The sequence below is a fragment of the Cetorhinus maximus genome, chromosome 17 (assembly GCF_964194155.1).
Source record: "Cetorhinus maximus chromosome 17, sCetMax3.hap1.1, whole genome shotgun sequence".
NCBI lineage: Eukaryota > Metazoa > Chordata > Chondrichthyes > Lamniformes > Cetorhinidae > Cetorhinus > Cetorhinus maximus.
Window position 1 is genome coordinate 65663000 of NC_135895.1, and position 23187 is coordinate 65686186.

General features: G+C 41.2%; 1 protein-coding gene across 6 annotated transcripts in view; it reads left to right on the top strand.

Moving 5' to 3' along the window:
- odr4 (odr-4 GPCR localization factor homolog) overlaps nucleotides 1–23187 on the top strand; it is a 101889-nt gene that overhangs the window by 57385 nt on the left and 21317 nt on the right. For all 6 annotated transcript variants that reach the window (XM_078561368.1, XM_078561362.1, XM_078561363.1 and 3 more), the window contains 5 exons: nucleotides 973–1068; nucleotides 2543–2584; nucleotides 3832–3960; nucleotides 6482–6563; nucleotides 21198–21383. In XM_078561368.1, coding sequence (XP_078417494.1) covers nucleotides 973–1068; nucleotides 2543–2584; nucleotides 3832–3960; nucleotides 6482–6563; nucleotides 21198–21383 — 535 coding nt within the window. The remainder of the gene's footprint in view (nucleotides 1–972; nucleotides 1069–2542; nucleotides 2585–3831; nucleotides 3961–6481; nucleotides 6564–21197; nucleotides 21384–23187) is intronic.

A 23187-nucleotide genomic window follows, 5' to 3' on the forward strand; every position in this document is an offset into this window, starting at 1 on the left:
ATTAAATAAACTGGGTCTTCATTCTCTGGAGTTCAGAAGAATGAGAGATGATCTCATTCAAACATATAAAATTCTTACAGGGCTCGACAGAGGAGATGCAGGAAGGATATTTCCTCCAGCTTGGAGGGCCTAGAACCAGGGGACACAGTCTCAGAATAAGGGGCTGGCCATTTAGCACTGAGATGAGGAGGAGTTTCTTCTCAGAGGATAGTGAATCTTTGGAATTCTCTGCCCCAAGGAGCTGAGGAAGTTCAGTCATTGAGCATATTCAAGACTGAGATCGATAGGATTCTACATATTAAAAATATCAAGGGATATGAAGATAGTTCAGGGAAATAGTGTTGAAGTAGAAGATCAGCCATGATCTCATTGAATGATGGAGCCAGCTCAAAGGGCTGAATGGCCGACTCCAGCTCCTATTTTTTATGTTCTTATGCTCTTATCATTGAGTTCTCTTCTTGAAGACAAGCAGGGAAGTTATCCCCGGTGACCTGGCCAATATTAATCCCTCAATTTACATCACTAAACACTGATTATCTGGTCATTATGACATTGTTGTTTGTGGGAGATTGCTGTGCGCAAATTAGTTGCCGTGTTTCCTACAGCCAATAGTGACTACACTTCAATAAATATTTAGCTGTGAAGCGCTTTGAGATGTCTGGTGGTTGAGAAAAGTGCTATATAGAATGCAAGTCTTTCTCTTTTTTTCTCTGAAATCTAGGCCAATGGAATTTATATTTCAAAAAATTTAATTTCTAGTATATTCCCTGTAATGCAATATTCTTGAAATTGCATTTTGTTTCAAATGTAGCTCACAGTCATGTTATGTTGAGCATGTCTATGATGACACTTTGAGGAAAATACTAGAGTTAAAGAAAGGATAAGCAATGTAATAAGCAACTTTTGTTGTTTGTGTAATTTTTACTTAGTATATTTTTGTTCTCTTCCCTTTCACCATTTCCCCCTCCCCAGAAAGGTCTGAATTCCTGGGCAAAACAAATTATGCAAAGCAGTTACCTGATAAATGGACAGTTTAAAGATCCAGAGAACCTAATAGGGGAAGGATCGGTATGGAAGCAAATAATTATTTTGGAATTGTTCCTTTTAAAAGTGCATTTAATATAATCTGTCTAACTTATTTATAATAACCAAAATTGCTGACCAAAATATGTGTTTTTTTCTTTCGTTCATTTTGCATTTATAACTTATAACAGTCTCTCCATTGTCTCTCTAGCTGGGTGGGATTGCTTGTTCCATTCTTATCCAACTAGTCATAGCCAGAGAGCCAGTTGCAATTTCTTCTCTTCTGGGTCCTGCACCGTTACCCCTTTTGTCCCCCAAGGATTTTGTCCTTGGCTCTTTCATGTGACTCATCTACGTACTGCTACACGTAAACAACATCCAAAAACACCTCATCAGTTCCCACATATATGATAACTACACCCAAGTCTACCTTGTCAGACAGCAGAAATTTCTTACAAGTAAATATTAGGAAGACTGAAACTTCTGTATTCAGTCATACCCTAAACTCCATTTCCTAGCCACAACTCCATCTCTGACCTTGGCAACTGTCTAGAGCTGAACCAGACTCTTCTGAATCTCAGTGTCATATCTGATCCCGTAATCAGCTTGCGAACATATATCCGTAGATGCATTGAGCCCACCTATTTCCACCAAGGCTCCTTAGGCAGCACCTTCCATGCACACCACCGCTACCATCTAGAAGGACAAGGGCAGCAGACACATAGGAACGCCACCACCTGGACGTTCTCCACCAAGCCACTCACCACCCTGGCTTGGAAATATATCACCGTTCCTTCACTGTTGCTGGGTCCAAATCCTGGAACTCTCTCCCTATCAGCACAGTGGATGTACCTACACCACAAGGACTGCAGTGGTTCAAGAAGGCAGCTCACCGCCACTTCTCGAGCAATTAGGGATGGGCAATAAATTCTGGTCTGGCCCACATCCAATGAATGAATTGAAAAAGAAACCCGATTCTGCCCTTAACTCATCTGCTGAAACACATCCATGTTTTTAATACCTGCAGACTTGACTATTCCTGTGCACACCTGGCTGACCTCTGACATTCAGCCCTCCATAAACTTCAGGTCATCCAAGATACTGCTGCCCATATCCTAACTCTCAACTCCTGTTCCCTCATCAACCCTGTCCTTGCCAACCTATATGGGTTCTCAGTTATGCAACGCCTTAATTTTAAACTTCTCGTCCTTGTTTGTAAACCCTCCATAGCCTTGCCCTCTGTCAGCCCTCCCACCCTCCAAGATATCTGGCCTCTTGACCATTCCCAAATTGGGGGTGTGTTACTACTTTAAAGGTGCTAAATAAATACAGGTTGTTGTTGTAGTTATCACACTCATAAAGTTATAAAAGTACTTTATTTTTAAAGGAAGTAAACAGTATTCTTTGTGCAATGTTTACTAAAACCCTAATGTATTAGAGTGAATCTAATTTATTATGTGCAGTTTGTTAATCTTTAAATTGCTACTGACTTTTTTTTTGTTTTTTATTACTTCCACAGAAGAAGAAATTACCAGTGGAAGTCCAGTTCCTGACAGCTCCTGTTAGTTTTCACTATTAATTTTTCAAAGTTTCATTGTTTTTTCATCTGACTCATCATAAATGTTTGCTAAGTGTGGTTATTTTCTTTGTTAATTAATATTGAATATTTCAACATGTGTCAATTTAATTTTATTTCTTATTTTGCAATGGAATTTTTACCAGACTGTTCACAGGTTCTGTGCTAAGTAAATAGAGTTATTATTAATCCTTGTATATTGTGTATACACACATTAGTAGGGTATGATGTAAAATGAAAATAATCTATTAGAAAAAAACTGGCAAGCAAAATTTGTACCGTTGATAGATGTATTATTCAGCATGACCTTGAAAAAAAACAACTCAATCATACCCCAATAAAACCATGCCAGCCTAAAAAGATATTACTAGTAAAAAGCAAAGAAACTGCAAATACTGGAAATCTGAAACAAAATAGAAAATACTGAAAACACACAGTAAGTCAGTCAGCATCTTTAGTGAACAGAAGCTTGGTCCATACTGAGGAATGGAGTAATAGCCAAGGTAAATAACAGTTTCTGATTCACCACCATATTTACCAGAGCCCAGTTTAATCAGGTGGAAGCCCCATCACTATGTGCAAATTGGGTTTCTGTGATATAAATAGGGTGATGATGTAATTTCAGGGGGCAAGTAGGTGGAGCACTCTCGAAGCAGAAGTCTCCCCATTCATACTGGGGAGTGAAGTGGAAGATGCCCCAAAAACATATATGTAAAACAACTTTTGTGGGACAGAGAATCAGGAATGCTCCTTTGGGCTCCAGGTGAATATTCTCTGCCTCATGCAGTGTTGGTTCCTCTCCTTCCCCCATACCTCCCTAGCTGATAGCTAGGCTGATCTCCAGTCTGCCCAATATTGCAGCAAGTCATAACAACTTATATAATGGAAAACCTACTCAGGGCGACGTGGTAATGAGGCCTAGCCCTCTAAATCGATTGGACCTCCAGCCAACAGGAATGAGCAACTGGGCCACTCAATCCAACTGCCTGACAATCCAACAAGAGTTATAGCTACACTGTTGTCCTTCTTCACAGCATTATGATGAACACTGTCCAAAATGTTAACCTGTCTCTTCTTATTCTACAGGTACTGAATGACCTGCTATGTGTTGTTGGCATGTTCTGTTTTTACATTAAAACTTTCTTTTTAAACAATGTATTACTGTACAATGCCACTACAATTGACCTATAAATGAATGTTTTTCTTAATTGTTAAGATCCTTTTGTTTTAAGGTTCCTATCGCTGATGGTGAGGTTGATGCTTTAATTGAAGACTGCGGCAGCTCTGTTACTGTGAAGGGTACTGTACGCTGCAGAGCTTATCTCCATGGCAGTAAATCAAAAGTAAAAGATGCCATACAGGTACAGTGTTCTTAGAAAGGAGTTTTTGCTCCTCAACTAAAATATTCCCAACAAGATAAATATAGGCAAGCTCTTCTGTGATTTTTACTTTGTTGCTTGATGTAATTTTATGTCTGCAGAGAATCCTTTGGATTTGGATGATACAAGCATGCAGTTTACACAGATTAATTTTACAACCAGTATAGGTATTCTGTAGTGGAGATGCACAAAAGCTTTACATTGTGCATATTCAAAGAGCGCTTCTAATAATATTTTGAGGTAGAAATGTTTAAGCTAATTCTTTTCTTTTATTATATTACACATAACATGGGTATACCAGCAGGAAGATGAAAGTGATTTCTATGCCACAAAGACTCTTCATTTACTTTTCTATTCTGTTAATTTGCCAATTTTCTTTGGTGTAAGGTGCAAGTGTGATCTTATGAACACTTTGTCATATAAGAGAAGTAGAAGTAACCTAAAACAAAGACTCTACATTACCTTATTTTGTTTCTGTTTCTTCTAATTTTGAAGAAGGTATTTTCTGCCTGGACTTTGTTTCCTGTACCCACACTTATAGAATAACACTATTGCCTCCTGCTAAATTACAATTTTATGGTTTGTGAAAATTAAATAGAATAGAAAGAGGCAAAGCTGAGGCGAACGCCACATTAGGTACAAACATCAGTCTTTTTGTAACCTACCTCTACATTGACATTTTTCCTGCAGCCTGATATGCTTAATCAGGCATGAATTGTAAGTGCTATTACATTCATCTTCCTAAAGGAAAGGCGGACACATAGTGTAAATGGGGTTTTTGAGAATTCAACACTAAAAAGGGATCATAGCAAAGCTTTTCTGGAGCTAACATGAACACTTGTGATATCCTAATTTTCAGAGATTTAGTGGTCACTGGCCGTCACTAATGTTCATTAATCACCTTGCATCCATCAAAAGGTCAGATGTGGAAATGTTCGCTGATGATTGCAGTGTCCAGTTCTATTCATTTCCTGTGTCCACATGCAACAAGACTTGACAACATTCAGGATTGGGTTGATAAGTGGCAAATAACATTCATGCCACACGAGTGCCAGGCAATGACCGTTTCCAGCAAGAGAGAATCTACTCACCTCCCCTTGACAGCTGAGCCCCCACCAGCAACATTCTAAGAGTAACCATTGAGCAAAAGCTGAACTAAACTAGCCATATAAATACTGTGGCTACAAGAGGCTGGGTATTCTATCTTGACTAACTCCTGTGCTGACTCACTAAAGTCTTGCATCACCTACAAGGCACAAGTCCGGAGTGTGATGGAATATTCTCCACTTGCCAGGCTCAGTGCAGCTTCAATGGCACTCAAGAAGCTTAACACCATCCAGGCCAAAGCAGTCCACTTGATAAGTACCCCATTCACCACCTTAAACATTCATTCCCTCCACCACCAGCACATCATAGCTGCAGTGTATACTATATACAAGATGCACTGCAGCAACTCACCAAGGCTCCTTCGACAGGACCTTCCAAACCCACGACAGCTACCCACCTAGAAGAACATGGGCAGCAGGCACGTGGGAACACCACTACCTGTCCTGACTTGGAAATATATTGCCAATGCTACATCCTTGCTGGACCAGAAGCTTGGAATTCCCAAGGTAACAGCATTGCAGGTGTTCCTATACCACATAGACTGCAGCAATTCAAAACAAAGCTTACCATCAGGGCAATTAGTGATGGACAATAAATGCTGGCCTTGTCAGCAATGCTCATATTCAATGAACAAACAAAAAATCTTCCAAAATACTATCAGCCTACACAAAAGTTCTGTCTTAAACTATCGGAAGTAATGTCATTCAAAACTTATTCTCCAGCTGGTCCTTTTATGGTTTTTTTTTAAAACATTGTTGGGTAAGTACCAACCAACTGTGAAAAGAATTTTTGACCTGATTGCCTTTAACCATAGTTGAACCATATTGCCATAGTTGAAGTTACGGTGCTGTTGTTTTGTTGTACTGGCTGAATTACAACAATTCAATTGGACTATTTAATCAGCACAAACGCAACTTTCAAGTATTTTAAGGCATAATTCAACATTTTTGCCCCTACCAAAATGCAGACACTTTAGCTGGTTGATGAATTTCACACATGATTTTATGCTGTAGTTCCCAGGCAATTCTCAGTTTAGTTACCACAAAAAATATTAAATCATGTTTAGTTGGAAAATAAATTTCAAGATATATTTCAACTGCAAGGCTTGCTATATAAGTTTTACTTTCTTCATTTCTAAACATACTTCAGTTAACTTTAGGTAATTTTGTTCCTTAAAATCTGATGATATCAGAAAAAGATGATTGATATTAAGTTGTATTGTGGTATGATGCTTACCATTTGATCAGATTGCAATATTTTTGTTTGTAAGCACAGAATAACGGATGAACTCTTTTAATCATGTTATTGTAGTCTCAAAAAATAGAGTATTGTGTATTTCCTATAATTGCAATCTAGGTGTAACAGTTAATCAAAACCAAACTCATTTTTTTCCCAGTCACTAAAAAGAGATGTGCTGAACACTGTGTTTATCCGCTGTCAAATGGTATTTGAGGATCAAATTCTGAACAAAAATGTTGGTAAGTAATTGATAACCCATTGATTTTTTTCCCCATCTTCTTCAGTGTAGTAATGTTTGTATTAGACTCTAACGTTTTTTGATGTTGTGTGACCAGAATAATATTTAGGAATATTAATGATATTTTGATGTCTGATGAACAGCTGAGGTTTTACTATTGCATTTTGTCTGCTTAACATTAATGTCATACAGTGGGATATCAGGAACTCCTCATTTTATAGGTTTGCTGTTCTTCATTTCCCGGTATTTGCTGTTTTCCTAGTACAGACTCAAACTTGTGCCTCCCGGTTGTTTAATGATTAACTTGTTGCCATTCTCTGATGGACAGGGCAGATAGGATCCCTTTTCAGTCACATTGCCTGCAAGGTAATATGCTTAATAGATGAAAGGTTGGAACTGAGTCAACCTTCAGCAGCAGACCTGAGCCAAATAGGGCACTGATGATAATTGATCAGTCGTCCTGACTCATTAATGAGCCTTGGAGGACGTCACATGGCATCCTATGCATCCATTTCCAGATAACTCTGCAAGCTAGTGTCCCAACAACTAAGATGGTCATAACTTGACAAGCAGTGAGAAACTTACCAGCACTGTGGTAAATTATTCTATTCCAGCTGATTAAACTCCAGCAAGTATGTACAGATTGGATGTTGCCAAGCTGCTCCTATGCTCTCTAAATTCAGATAAGTGTTGTGTATCTTTACTGGGAGAAATTGCTTTATTTCAGGCAAACAAAAGCTCTAACTGTATGAAGTTCTCAGCAATAAGAGGAAATACTAAAAATGCTCACCAGGTCTGGCAGCATCTGCAGAGAGAAATTGACTTAACATTTCAGGTTGATGACCCTTTTGCAAGAACTGTTCTGATGAAAGGTCATCAACCTGAAATGTCAGCACTGTTTCTTTTTCTGCAAATGCTGCCTGACCTATTGAACATTTCTAGCATTTCCTGTTTTTATTTTAGATTTCCAGTGTCTGCAGTATTTTGCTTTTGAATTTCTCAGCAAGTGGTTTGGAATACTTGAACATATGCATCAGGCACTAGGCTATCCAGAAAGTAAACAAGAATAGTGTATCTCCAAAGGTACAGGTATATCAGGCCTGGTAAGACAGGTCATCTGATGATAGTAGCGGCAAGTTACTGAAAATGCATATACATGAATCTAGATAATTTGCATAAAGTAAACCATATAAGGTATATACAGATGTGTTTTGAAATATGTTTATGTATTGTGAGAAGTATTGTAAATGAAATCCTGTATTTACATATGCTTTGATAAAAATTTAGAAGTAATTACTATCTCTGAAACCTGGTTGGATAATAGTGAAAGATCAGAAGTGAGTTCAGAGGCTATGTAAGGTTGGGTCATAAAGGAGGATGTATAGCTTTATTTGTAAAAGAAGAGATAGTTGCAATTCTATAACCGAGAGAAAGAGTATTAGTTATGAAGAAGGAGTTAAAATTAGAGGATTTGGGAACAGTTAAAAGTATGAGTTGTCCAAGGTTGATCATTCTTTGCCATCTTTTGCCACTGATGGTCATACCTTCAGTTGCCTAGCCCTAAGCTTTAGAATTCCCTAAACCTCTCCACTTCTCTACCTTTCCTTCCTTAAGACAGTCCTTAGAACCTACCTCATTACCAAGCTCTTTGCCATCTGCCCTAATATCACTTTATTTTGCTCACTTTTTTTATGAAAGGCTCCCTGTGAAGCACTTTGAAATGTTTTAGTACTTTAAACGTGCTACATACATACAAATTGTTGTTTCTCTGCCAATTGCCTCTCTTCCACTGTTTAAGTTTCCCATCTCTAATTGTGCATACATTTTGTATTTGATATGACAATATCAAGGTGCAAGTTTAAATTTAGCTTTCATGAGCCCATAACCATCTCCTGACCTTACTTGTTTCTTATCTTCACTATGTTCTGAATATCTGCTTAAATTTGCACTCCCCACCCTTGACACCCCCTCCCTCCCACCGAGTTGCTCTGTCATTCGGACGATGATACTCTGCTGGACCACTGGGAACTGTACTGTAAGACTTGAGCAATGTGACTGATCTGATACTTGTTTGCTTTAAGTTTTAAGGTAACTATCTAGCCTACAGCCCTGTTCCTATTCAGATTTGGACTGTCCCTCACTGCAGTACTGGTTTTCAGCATTATTTTGCAGCTATGTCAGTCCTGGCCTGAAATCCCTTCTTCATGGGCTGAAGCCCATTTCTTTGTTGCTTCTCGATATTATCATGTTGTCCCACTTCGTTGTTGTTTCTGCTGTTTTTGTATTTTATGGATTATCTTGATTCTAATACCTTATCTGCTTTTGCATCTTTGATTTTCTGCATCTCTTGAGGGGAATTTTTAACTTTACACTGAGCTTGCTCTGATCTGTTTCCACTGATCCCCACTCCAGATTCTGCTCCACTGCTACTGAATGACATTTATTCTATCTCTTTCAAAAGCAGCAACTTATATTTATATAGCATCTTTAGCATAATGAAATGTAATAAAGTGCTTCATAAGAACATTATAAAAACAAAATATGACACCGAGCCACATAAGGATATATGATCATTTTTGAATAATTAGGGTTATTCACTTTGGAGAAACCAAGATTTAGATGGAGAATATGATTGAAGATTTTAAAATGATGAGAGATTCAATGAACTGTTACCTAACATGGTGCTAGGAAACTTCGGCCTTACTTCATGAGCTTGTTCTGTTCTTTGAGGAAGTGAGTTATGAATGAAAATAACCTGGTTGATGTCCTGCAGCTTAACTTCCAAAAAGTATTTAGTAAAATATGTATTGGTGGATATTAGAACAAATGACATCTCATGGGAATATAGGACAGTTATTATATTGTAGAAGTACCTGATTGAAAAGTGTTTTTTTTTATTATTCATTTACGAGATGTAGGCATCGCTGGCTAGGCCACCGTTTTTTGCCCTCCTTAATTGCTCATGAGAAAGTTGTGGTGAACTGCTGCCTTAAACCGCTGCAGCCCCTGTGGTATCGGTATAGCTACAATGCTATGTTAGAGAGGGAGTTCCATGATTTTGACCCAGCGACAGTGAAGGAACGGTGATATATTTCCAAGTCAGAATGGTGAGTGGCTTGGAGGGGATCTTCCAGGTGGTGGTGTTCCCATGTATCTGCTGCCGTCGTCCTTCTAGATGGTAGCACTCGTGGGTTTGGAAGGTGCTGTATCAGGAGCCTTGGTGAGTTCCTGCAGTGCAGCTGGTAGTGCTGCTGCCACTGTTTGTCAGTGGTGGAGGGAGTGAATGTTTGTGGAAGCGATACCAATCAAGTGGGCGGCCTTGTCCTGGATGGTGTCAAGCTTCTCGAGTGTTGTTGGAGCTGCACTCACCCAGGCAAGTGGAGAGTATTCTGCCACACTCCTGACTTGTGCCTTGTAGATGGTGGACAGGCTTTGAGGAGTCAGGAGGTGAGTTACTCACCGCAGGATTCCTAGCCTCTGACCTGCTCTTGTAGCCACAGTATTTATATGGCTAGTCTGGTTCAGTTTCTGGTCAATGGTAGCCCCCAGGATGTTGATAGTGGGGGATTCAGGGATGTTAATGCCATTGAATGTCAAGGAGCAATGGTTAGATTCTCTATTGTTGGAGATGGTCTCGCATATGTTATTTGCCACATGTCTGCCCAAGCCTGGATATTGTCATTGAGGATGAGGATATTCGTGGAGCCTCCCCTTCCAGTGAGTTGTTTAATTGTCCACCACCATTCACGACTGGATGTGGCAGGACTGCAGAGCTTAGATCTGATAAGCTAAGGGCTGTTATTAATGGGGTACAGTTGCACATAAAGCAGGGATTTGACTTGGGATCATTGTTATGCATCATTTTAATTTATGATCCAGAGGAGGATCAAATGGAATAATTTTTAAATTCACAGATAACATAAAATGCTCATAGGAATTAGTAATACAGAGCAAAACAATCTGATGCAGGTCAATTTCTATAAGTTAGGTGAATGGGCATTTGTGTGCCATTTAATGTGGACATTTGCACTCACTGTCACGGGCATATCTTAACTTTGCAAGAGGATTGCATAGGATATACTGCAAAGAAACGGGCCATTCAGCCCAACCATTCCATGCTGGTGTTTATGCTCTACTCAAGCTTCCTCCTATCTTTTCTCATCTAAATTTACTATCATAACCATCTATTTTCTTCTCCCTGGGACTATCATCCCTGCCAATCCTGTGACAAGTGGGAGACTACGAGGATCCAGGAGAGGGGCAATAAGTAAGAGGCTGTGAGAACAATGCTCTCTTCTGGCTGAGTTTAATCTGTGCCATCTTTGATGCAGGCAGCTGTCTGGGATGACGCTGCAAGTGACTTCATACACATCTCAACCTCAGGTGTGGGGAGCGCATCGTCCGCAGTTGTGGCGTCATCAAACACAGCCTGTTTTTTTGACTTCTCCCCTAATCTCTTTGTACCCTCTCTTATCCACAACTATCTTCTTTTGTGTTAGGCATGACTCCCACCAGCAAGTGTTTTCCCCCTGATTTCCATTGACTCCAGTTTTGCTAGGGCTCCTTGATGCCACACTCGGTCAAATGCTGCCTTGATGCCAAGGGCAGTCATTCACCTCACCTCGGGTATTTAGCTCTTTTGCCCATGTTTGAACTAAGGTTGTAATGAGCTCAGGAGCTGAGTGGTCCTGGCAGAACCCAAACTGGGTGTCAGTGAGCAGATTATTGCTAAGCAAGTGCAGCTTGATAGCACTGTTGATGACCCCTCCCATTAATTTGCTGATGATCGAGAGTAGACAGATGGGGTGGTAATTGGCAGGGTTGGATTTGTCCTGCTTTTTGTGTATAGGATATACCTGGGCAATTTTTCACATAGCCGGGTAGATGCCAGTGCTGTAGCTGTACTGGCTAGGGGTGTGGCAAGTGAATTGAATTGGCTGAAGACTGGCATCTGTGATGCTGGGGACCTCTGGAGAAGGTCGAGATGGATCATCCACTGGACACTTCTGGCTGAAGATTGTTGCGAATGCTTCAGCCTTATCTTTTGCACTGATGTGCTATGCTCCTCCATCATTGGGAATGGGGATATTTGTGGAGGGTCCTCCTCCAGTGAGTTGTTTAATTGTCCACCACCATTCACGACTGGATGTGGCAGGACTGCAGAGCTTAGATTTGATCCATTGGTTGTGGGATAGCTTAGCTCTGTCCATCACTTGCTGCTAATGCTGTTTGGCACACAAGCAGTCCTGTGTTCTAGCTTCACCAGATTGACACCTCATTTTTAGGTATGCCTGGTACTGCTCCTGGCATGCCCTCTGCACTCTTCATTGAACCAGGGTTGATCTCCTAGCTTGATGGTAATGGTAGAGTGGGGGAATATGCTGGGCCAAGAGGTTACAGATTGTGTTCGAGTACAATTCTGCTGCTGCTGATGGCCCAGAGCGCCTCGTGCGGTGGTCACTCCTACCGATACTGCCATGGGTAGATGCATCTGTGGCAGGCAGGCTGGTGAGGATGAGGTCAGGTATGTTTTTCCCTCTTGTTGGATCCCTCACCACCTGCCTCAGACCCAGTCTAGCAGCTATGTCATTTAGGACTCGGCCAGCTCGGTCAGTAGTGGGGCCACCAAGCCATTGACGTCCCCCACCCAGAGTACATTCTGCGCCCTTGCCATCCTCAGTGCTTCCTCCAAGTGGTGTTCAAAATGGAGAAGCAGTAATTCATCAGCTGAGGGAGAGAGGTATGTGGTAATCAGCAAGAGGTTTCCTTGCCCATGTTTGACCTGATGCCATGAGACTTAATGGGGTCCGGAGTCGATGTTGAGGACTCCCAGGACAACTCTCTCTCGACTGTATACCACTGTGCTGCCACCTCTGCTCGGTCTATTCTGACGGTGGGACAGGACATACCCAGGGATGGTGATGGTGGTGTCTGGGACATTATCTGTAAGCTATGATTCCGTGAGGATGACTGTGTCAGGCTGTTGCTTGACTAGTCTGTGAGACAGCTCTCCCAATTTTGGCACTAGCCCCCAGATGTTTGGGAGGAGGCCTTTGCAGCGTCGACAGGCTGCGATTGCCGTTGTCATTTCCGGTGCCTAGGTTGATGCCAGGTGGTCCATCCGGTTTCATTCCTTTTTTGTGACTTTGTAGCAGTTTGTTACAGCTGAGTGGCTTGTAAGACCATTTAAAAGTCAACCACATTGCCGTGGGTCTGGAGTCACATGTAGGCCAGACCAGGTAAGGACGACAGACTTCCTTAGCTAAAGGATATTAATGAACCAGATGGGTTTTTACAACAATTGACAATGGTTTCATGGTCATCATTAGACCTTTAATTCCAGATTTTTATTGAATTCAAATTCCACCATCTGCTGTGGCGGGATTTGAACCCAGGTCCCTGAGCATAACCCTGGGTCTCTGGATTATTAGTCCAGCAACAAAAGCACTACGCCATTGCCTCCACTAGCTCAATATATTTTTCCTGCACTCTGTGAGAGTATGAGAAAACATTAGCTAGTAATATAAAGATGGATAGTAAGAGTATAGATATTTCAGCCAGAAAAGAGTTAACAAGTGAGTGTTGGTCCTATAGAGTCTGTGTATGGTCTGGGAAATTGATAATGGAAAGTAGGGAGATGGCGGATGAATTAAACAGGTATTTTGCTTCGGTCTTCACTATAGAGATCACAACATCCCGGAAATAGCTGTAAATCAGGAAATGGAAAGGAGGGAGGAATTCAGGAAATTTACAATCACCAGGCAAGTGGTACTGAGCAAATTGTTGGGGCTGCGGGCTGACAAATCCCCAGGCCCGGGTGGACATTATACTATGGCCTTGAAAGAAGTGGCTAGTGAGATCGTTGATGCACTGGTTTTAATTTTCCAAAATTCCCTTGATTCGGGGAAGGTTCCATTAGATTGCAAAATAGAAAATATAACTCCTTTATTCATAAAAGAAGGGAGACAGAAAGTAGGAAACTATAGGCCTGTTAACCTAACATCTGTCATCGGGAAAATGTTAGAAGCTATTATTAAAGATATTATAACAGGGCACTTAGAAAAATTCAAGGAAATCAGGCAGAGTCAACATGGTTTTGTGAAAGGGAAATCGTGGTTAACCAATTTATTGGAATTCTTTGAAGAAGTCACATGTGCTATGGATAAAGGGGAACTGGTGGATGTACTGTACTTAGACTTCCAGAAGGCATTTGATAAAATGCTATGTCAAAGGTTATTGCAAAAAATAAAAGCTCATGGTGTGGTATAGGGGTTAACATATTGGCATGGATAGAAGATTGGCTAGCTAACAGGAAATAGAGAGTTGGCATAAATGGGTCTTTTTCTGGTTGGCAGGGTGTGACAAGTGGTGTGCCACAGGGGTCAGTGCTGGGGCCTCAACTTTTTACAATTTTTATAAATGACTTGGATGAAGAGACCGAAGGAATGTTGCTAAATTTGCTGGTGACACAAAGAGAGGTAGGAAAATAAATTGTGAAGAGGGCGTAAGGAGGTTACAAAGTGACATAGATAAGTTAAGTGAGTGGGCAAAGATCTGGCAAATGGAGTATAATGTGGGCAGATTTGAAATCATTCATTTTGGCAAGAAGAATAAAAGAAGAAGCTTATTATCTAAATAGTGAGGGATTGCAAAGCTCTGGGATTCAGAGGGCCCTGGGTGTCCTAGTGCATGAATCACAAAAGATTAGTAAGCAGGTAATTAGGAAAGCTAATAGAATGTTATCATTTATTGTGAGGGGAATTGATTACAAAAGTAGGGAGGTTATACTTCATTTATACAGGGCATTGGTGAGACCACATCTGGAGTATTGTGTACAGTAATGATCTCCTTCTTTAAAGAAAGATGTAAATGCGTTAGAAGTAGTTCAGAGAAGGTTTACTAGACTAATACCAGTAATGGGCAAGTTGTCTTATGAGGAAAGGCTGGCAGGTTAGGCTTGAATGCACTGGAAGTAGAAGAGTAAGAGGCGAGTTAAGGGGTCTTGACACGGTGGATGGGGAGAGGATGTTTCCTCTTGTGGGAGAATCTAGAACTAGGGGTCATTGTTTAAAAATAAGCGGTCGCTCATTTAAGACAGAAATGAGGAGAAATTTTTTCTGAAGGTTGAGAGACTTTGGATTCTATTCCTCAAAAGGCGGTGGAAGCAGAATCTTTGAATATTTTTTAAGGCAGAGCTAGATAGTTTCTTGATGAACAAGGGGTGAGAGGTTATCAGGGATAGGCAAGAATGTGAAGTTGAGGTTTCATTCAGATCAGTCATGATCTTATTAAATGGCGGAGCAGGCTCTAGGGGCCGAGTGGCCTACTCCTATTACTAATTCAAACGTTCTGTTGGACACCATTTTAAATGTTGCCTGTTGTTCCAGATTGATGTTTGTCAAATTGTTGTCCTTTTTTTCCCCCCAAGCTTTATTCTCAGCTCTTAAAAATCAGCTTTTCTGTTAACTTGGTTTTCATCATACTTATGTCCTTCTCTATCATCTTAAAGGGTATTTCTATTTAAGTCACTATTGCCTAGATGTTCCCCTAATTTTACTTCTCTTAGCTGTTTTGATTCATTCCCCATTACTAGATTTAATAGCAAATCTTCCCTTATTGAGCATTTTACATTTTGGGTTAAAAAGGAGCCCTGTACACGTTGTAGTTCCAGTCCCTCATCCCCTTTAACCACCTCTTCTGTCCAATTAATATCAGGGTTGAAATCCCCCATGATTATTATCCTGTGCTTTTTACTCAATTCCTTAATTTGTCTGCATGTTTCCCCTCCATCTCCCTTCTACTAATAGGTGGTCTGTACCCACCTATTCATGTGATTGATGCTTCATTATCTTTTATCTCAATCCAAATGGATTCTATTTTTGTCTTGCTGAGAGCTGCGACCCTTTTTTTGTACTGACATTATGTTATCCTGCATAACTACAGCTACTCCCACCGCCCATTTTCCTCTCTATCTTTTCTAAATATGTTATACCATGCAGTGGTATAGTCATGTTATTCCATGCAGTGCTCCTGATTTTTCTATAGCCACGTCTCAGTAATCCCTACTATGTCTCGTTCCTCCCAGCACAATTGCCTTCAACTCCCATGTTTTATTACGGACACTATGCATTGCTGAAAAGATGTTTTAACTTCATTTTAATATAATATATTAATCTTCTTTTTGACTCTCATTCTATAGGTGTACTTATTCCCTTGCCACCAATGTTCCCCTTTACTTTATTCTTCCCTGTGTCTTCCTGTCCTGTTCCATTCCCATTTAAGCTGCTTATATTCCTTGTAGAATCATTTTTGCCCGCTGCTGCCTTACTAGTTTAAAACCTTTGCCACTTCCCTATTTTCCCTTTCTGCCACGGGTCCCATCCTAGTTCAGGTGGAACCCATTCCATCAGTAGCGCTTCTTCCTGTCCCACCAGTAGTGCTTCTTCCTATCCCAGAACTAGTGCCAGTGTCCCATGAAAAGGAAACCCTCTTTCCCACACCAGCCCCTTAGCCTTGTGTTAATTCTCCTGATCTGTCTGCTCCGATGCCAGTTTGCATGTGGCTGTTTAAAAGGAACTGATAAGAAAGAGTACTGGGGTTTCTGTTCACTTGTTAAGCATACCCAAGCAGTATGAAGTGGCTATAAGGAAAGCAAATAAGATTTTAGCTTGTATTACTAGAGCCGTTGAGTATAAAATGAAGAGCACTATGCTTGGGTTTTATAAGACTCTGATTTATAAATAGTCATTTGGTGGTACAGACTTGGGTATTTTTGTCATTTTGTCAATTCAGATATTTTGTCGAAGCTTTTCGGTTTACACTCATCAGGACAGTTTGCAAGAACACAGTGTAAGGGAAAACAGCAAATTTAGACTGTATGAGAAAGGAGTACTGATTGGCTGGCAAGTGGACTCTGATTGGTCGAGGCATTGCCAAGGAGAATGTACCAATTGTTTGTGACTGACAGTTAACTGCCAGGCATTGTTTGATATTTAATCCAGACAGCTTGACTCTGATTGGTCAAGGCATTGCCCTGAGGAATGAACCAGCCAATAGCTATCACTTATTTTATTTAGCTGACACAGACGCAATGTGTGTACATGTTCTTTCTGTCTGCAAAGAACTGGGCCCTGTGTATTAATACAGCTTCGACAAAATGTATCTTTTTTTCAGCAGAGCTCTGGCATATCTACACTTGAAGTTTTGGTGCCTGCAAAATGAAGGATACTGAGCCTTTGAGAAGGGACCCTGGGATGGCACCAAGGGCTGAGTTTTACATTAATTTAGGGGCGAGAACAAAGATAGGTGGGCACTTCAATTAGTGCTGCAGGCCATGATGCTAATTTACGGTCAGTAATTTTGCTCAGGAGGTGCGAAGGTGGAACCCAACAATCTGCCTGATTCAGATTAATGGCCACTTGCTGACAGATCATTGAGAGCCAGTTTGGAATTTTTATGGAGAGGCACAGGTTCCACGATGGATCCAGAGCAGTCCAAGTGGAAGAAGGCAGCAACACAGCGGGGAGCCAGTCATGGCCGTGCCATTTAATTAGATGGACCCTTAAAAGGGTGCGTGGCTGAGAGAGACACACTGCAGTTGGTACACAGGTGCCATTATGTGAACAGAGTTAGCAGAGCAACTGATCTGTGTGTGTTCCCTCCCTTGCGAAGGTTGTGAGCCCCCAGGGATCAGGGGATCATCAGAGGCAGGTCCCTTAAGCATTGGGAGACTGAGAATATCTAAATAGATGGTGACTGAGATTTGTGCCCTGATTGGGCGAAACCTCAGACCTCAAACCACAGTTACAGTCACTGTGCCTTGAACAACTTCATCTCTGGCTCATTCCCAGGATTAGCAGTGGACCTAGGTAGCTTCTGTTAAGCAGCAGCACACCATTGCATCTCACCCTATTTGCAATAGCTGAGCAGTTCATACAATTTCAAATAAATGAAATCTTGCAAGCACAAAGACAGCGGGGCTTACCTCCATTGCTGGATTCCCAAAGTTGCAGGACCTCATCACTCACACCCATGTGACAATCAAGGTGCCGACTGAGCAGCCAGTGAGATTCATCAACAGGAAGGACTTCCACTCCCTAAGCTTTCAGTTGATAAGAGATCACAACAAAAGATTTATGCATATGTGCGTTTACTAACCTGACAGCTACAGTAATCAATTTTACATTTCAGTTTAAAATCTTATATTTCGTGATTTAATGTGCTATGTCAGAAAGTTATCGCTGAAATTGATAATAGTTTGAGACTAGTTATTCACATTTCCCCCTTTTTATTTTTTTTTCAATTTTAAACTTCATCACAGGAAGGGTAGCGGAAATCTGGGACTGTACCCCTGAATAAAGCTCTCGCTGGTGGGGATTAAGTAAAAATTTAAAAACTGAAATTGATGAATTTTTGTTAGGTAAGGGCATTAAGAATTATGGAACCAAGGCAGGTAACCCTTTTTGGCACCTGCCTTGGTTCCATAACTCTTAATGCATTTATATAATAAATAAAAGGGCATTAAGAGTTATGGAAGGTAGATGAAGTTAAGATACAGATCAGCCATGATCTAAATGAATGGAGGAGCTGAATGGCCTATTCCTGTTCCTATGCATTGTCTAGCTTTGCCTCATCTTCCAGCATCCCATGGTTTTGCAGCTCTTCATATCACCAGCAAAACTCCATGAATGAATTCTCGGACAAGGATGAGGCTTGATCAACCTTTACATGACCCCTGAGACAGAGGTGCTACAACCAAAGCTGTTTGCTCACAAGGTCCATCATTGAGCAGATCATTGGGCTTCTGAAGATGCAGTTTTAGTGCCTGGACCGGTTGGTCAACACCCTGCAATACACTCCTGCCAGTGTCTTCTGCATTGTGGTGGTCTGCTGTGCTCTCCATAACATGGCAATGCAGGGAGGTGTGGAACTTGAAGAAGATCAAGCACTAGACCAACACAGCTCTTCGGAAGAGAAGGAGGAGGAGGAAGATGCGAAACGGAACGGCTCCCATGCTGTGCAGGGAGGTGGCTAAGGCTGGCTTAGAAGTCAAAGCTCTCATCAGGATGACATGAATACCAGCATACATCTGATTCAGGCACATTTCTCCTGAATGCAATTCATCCAGCAGTACCATATGCTTAGGCACTCACTTTGATCTCCCTTTAAGTACACATCCATTAAAAACACAACCTTGAATAGATCCATTCTTGCCACTCTTCCCCATTCAAAGACCAGAGCTTCCCTTCCCCATTTCTTCCCTCATTTGCAGTCGTGCCATTAAAGAATCAAGTTCACATGCCGGGAACATGGCTCAAAATTTCCAGTGATATTAATAAATTACAAAGTGCACATCTACAAGTAAAATAAACCCCAGTGCGCTGGCCGATACTGGCCTTCGCTCTCAACAACTTCTACACGGTGCTAGTCTTTGGCCTCGGATGAGGTGCAGGCAGCCCACTTGCATGCGTCTGCTTATGGCCGTGATGCATGTAAGGGTTGTCGTCATCATGGAGGTGCCAGTGCAGATACCTCTAAAGGTTGCGGCACTGGTATCAATTCAGGACAGCCCGTTACAGGGCCTCAGTCAGAGGCCAAGGAAGGTAATAAGGATGATGGTGCAGCGTGAGGGTCAACACCCTCATCCTCATTGGTGACTGCCTCAGCCCTTAGATAGCATCCTGGATTGCTGGAGGGGACCACCATCTGGGAGGCAACAAGCATCCACTCCATGCTTCTTTGCAACATTAATGCCACTGACCAATCAATGCTACAGAACGTTGCATGTATTTTGTGCATGTCAGTGTATTGTTCCTGCATCTACTCCTTGTATTGTCGCACATGGTTCTCCATGAGGTTGGCCACCTTCTCAGTGGAGGAACACATGCATCCAAAGTGCATCAGAGTTGAATGGACTCTTCCATTCTGAACCCATGACTCCACAGTGCCTCAGGGAACTCTGATATGTGGGCAAACATCTCATACAGCTGGTCAAAGTAACTTGTAACTTCTGAGGCCCTACACCTGAACCCAGCTGAGCATGTCTGTGTCTGTGCCCTATTTTCTGAGAGGGATTACCCACAGCTGCCTGTCCCAGCACCTCCTTCTCACAAGTGGCATGCTGTACACCCAGTGCCACCTTTTCTAACTATGAGCGAAGACTCACCAATGTGAATGTATCTGTGCTGGTGGAGGGTACACTCTAATGATGTGATGGTGCTGACCATGCTAGTTTGGTGTTGTTGGAGACCTCTGCTGATGCTGCTGCTTCATTAGTATGTTCCTCCTCCAAAGCTGATCTTGTGGGTCACACCAAAAGGAGGTCATGAGAATTCATCTCTGACAGCAAAAGGCTCTGCAGAACCAATGCAGCTGAAGCTTTGGCATACTGCAATACAGAGAGAGTGCACTCCATCCCCTTCAACTACAAAATTCAATGTCTTTTCACCCTCTCCTCCAGGTATTTCCATCTCTCCAACACCAGCCTCATCATGTAGCACCACCCTCGCAATGTCCATTCCCACCTTCTCCATAGCTGTGAGGATGATAAACAAGGACGCCCCTCCTCCAGTGGGAGCCCTCTCACTTGTATTCTTTGCCCTCCTCTCCTGTGAGGACTGAAAAGAGAGAGATAAGGCAGTGCTGACCTCTATCACCAATGCCAGCGGCTCATTTAAATAAGCTGCATGTATTAGTGCTGTCAGGCCCTCAACAGCACTAGGGTTCTGAGCCTTGCTGACAGGTCCATAATTATCCTGGACACACAACTCTCCCATGTTCAGAAGCACCGTGTGCCCTAAGGCTGATGAGCTGATATGTCTACTGCTATGACATACCTGGAGGCCTATCATCGGAGTGCCACTTTGCACTCATCATGCCAGAGCAAAGGTCATTAAATCTTTTGTGGCACTGCACCCAGGTCCTCTGGACAATGTTTAATAGGTGGATATCCATTTACCGAACCAGGCAGCAGAAGACATTCTGTGAATCACAACAGTTTTATTGTTAAACTATAGTTCAGTACAAATGCCAATTCCCACTCTTCCCTTCTGGATTCTTTCCCTACCCGGGAACAAAAACCCAGCTCTTAAGTACAGGCTTAAATGAGCATCACCTGCTCTCAATTCACTCAGGAGCATGTCCTGGTTCACTCTGAAAAGGACCTGCTTTTCTAATAGTGTCAGATATTGACTGTCTCCTGTACCTGCTGGTTCCCTTTCTAACTCGCTCATGCAGTATATAGCTCCTGTGTCTTTGTGCTCCTTGCATGCTGCCTGATGCAGTTGTACTTGATCTCTGAACATATGCTCTCTTATACTTGGGGATTAATTCTGCAGAGGAATACAAAGAATACAGTCAATTTGTCTCTCTCTTGCTCGCTCCCCTCTTTCTCTCTACCCCCTCACCCTCTGCCATCTCCCACCCCACTCCCCCACCACTTCATCTATGTCTCTGTCATTGAACTGTTATAGCAATAGTAAATTGGAACAGAGAAATTTAAATACTTGCTGAACTAGTGTTGTTCAGCACCCATTAGATTACACACTTGGCTTCATTATTTTAAGTATTGTCTGTGGTAAAAGTACAACATAGTTGTCTCATTTAAAAATTAATTTTGTGCCCTGTTTTTCACCAGATGGTGATTCTTCAAGCCTCAAAGCTCCGCACAGGGTATTTGCCTCAGTCTTGCCTTCCGGGGTTGCTTTTTGTGATTACGGGTTTTCAGATGAGGGAAATAAAGAGCTGGAAGAACATTTTAAGGAATTGTTGGATTATGAACTAAACCCAGCACAGTTGGATAGGACAGAAGAAGTCATGTTGGGTGAGTCATTTATCTCTCTTTACCATGCATACGTATAGTGGACTGTATTCCTTTAAAATTGAGATGTATTATGGTTCTAGCAGTATGTTTACTTGCAATTACATTGCTGGATGTGTCCACATAAAAAAGACCTGTTCAGGTCCTGAAATAGAAAGAGCTCCACTTAAGTTTAAGTTTTGAACTACTTGAATGAATTAATTGATAATAATGATGCCTTCCTTGTTATAATATTTGATTGAGCAGTAGGAAATTAAGTAATAGTTAAGATGTTTACAGAGATAGTTACATGTTATAAAGCTTAATATAAAAATAATCTGCTATCAGAAGCTAGACTGTTCAGTTAGTATTAATTCAGTTTTCTGTGGGTGTGTTGGGAGATTCTTATGGGAACACTGCAACTTTATTTTTTCATGTAAGCCTTCTGTAATATTGATTTTAAAAGACTGTTGCAGATATCTTATCCTCAGGCAATTTGACCAGATTAGCATGGATAAAGTAAAAGAATATAACCAAGAAAATTTGAGGTGTTTTTGAGAGAAGAATTTCTATGAATTGCTGTAATGTTGGTACAGTCATATTCAAACATTCATCAAGACTGCAATAACATTGTCAGGCATTGAGAACATTTGTTGCATCCCAAGTGGTCCATTGGTCCCCTATGTTATGTTATTCAAGAACAATATCTAGTTTCTGGGTGTAACAGAAGGATACAGCTTGGTCAACTAAGGGAAAACTTTTGTTGGAAGTGATAGTGTTGGTGATGGACAGTGAAGTATGTTAGATTATAGTAAAAAGTTGGACGAGACAAGGAATCTGTAGCCTTGAAAGGAATCAAACAGGAAGAGAGCAATTAAAGATGCATGACAAGTGCAATAAAAAAAGACCTGGAGCATTATTTCAAGTTAAATAATGACTAAGAAAGGCAGATGAAGGTACAAATGCGAGAAAGGTATGTTCAGAACAAAAACAAGAATACCCGGAAAAACTCAGCAGGTCTGGCAGCATCGGTGGATAGGAGCAGTACTGTTAGAAAATAATCCTCGCAAATATCTAACATCGTATTCTGGGAAGGAGAGGCATGTCAAGATTTCTAATGAAGAACAAGATAGAAGACAAGTGGCTTCCCTTATCCTTACTGACCTTTGATGTCTAATATATTATGCGGTTTTGGATTTCTACATCATGGTGCTTGATTCTTTAAATTTCTGATAGAAACCTAGCCAAAGCCAGAGGCAGTTGCATCTTTTGATAAATTGATAACTATGCAGTTAGCTCTGAAATATATATTGTTTAACTCAAACAATTTTAGCCTTCATGCTACTTTATCCTGTAAAGATGTTGTAGCCACTGAAAATTATCCTGAATTGCAAAGGTAGCGAGTAAGACCGTTTGTACTCATGGTTTTCTGTCTTGATGGGACTATTATGTACTTTCGTCTGTACAAAATATATAACTTGCTGCGTGTTCCAATGATCATTATCATTGAGACCTTGCTTTCTGTTTGCTGAAGTTTGTTCGTATATGGAGACCATCAAGTAAATCAGCGGTGCCCAGGTTGAACAAAGCATTCTTGCACTATCAGCTGCTCACAGGAAATGTCTTGAATGAGGAATTACATAGTTGTGTGCATAATACACAATTCGTGTTTAATAAAAACTTAAGGGCCGATGCAGCAGATTCTGCTCAATTACAGCATTAAACTTCGAACTCTTTTGTTCATAAAACAATAACCTCGAACTTTGACCAGCTCCCACAACACAAAACTTATAAGTAAAAATAAGACTAACATGTGAAACCTTCATGA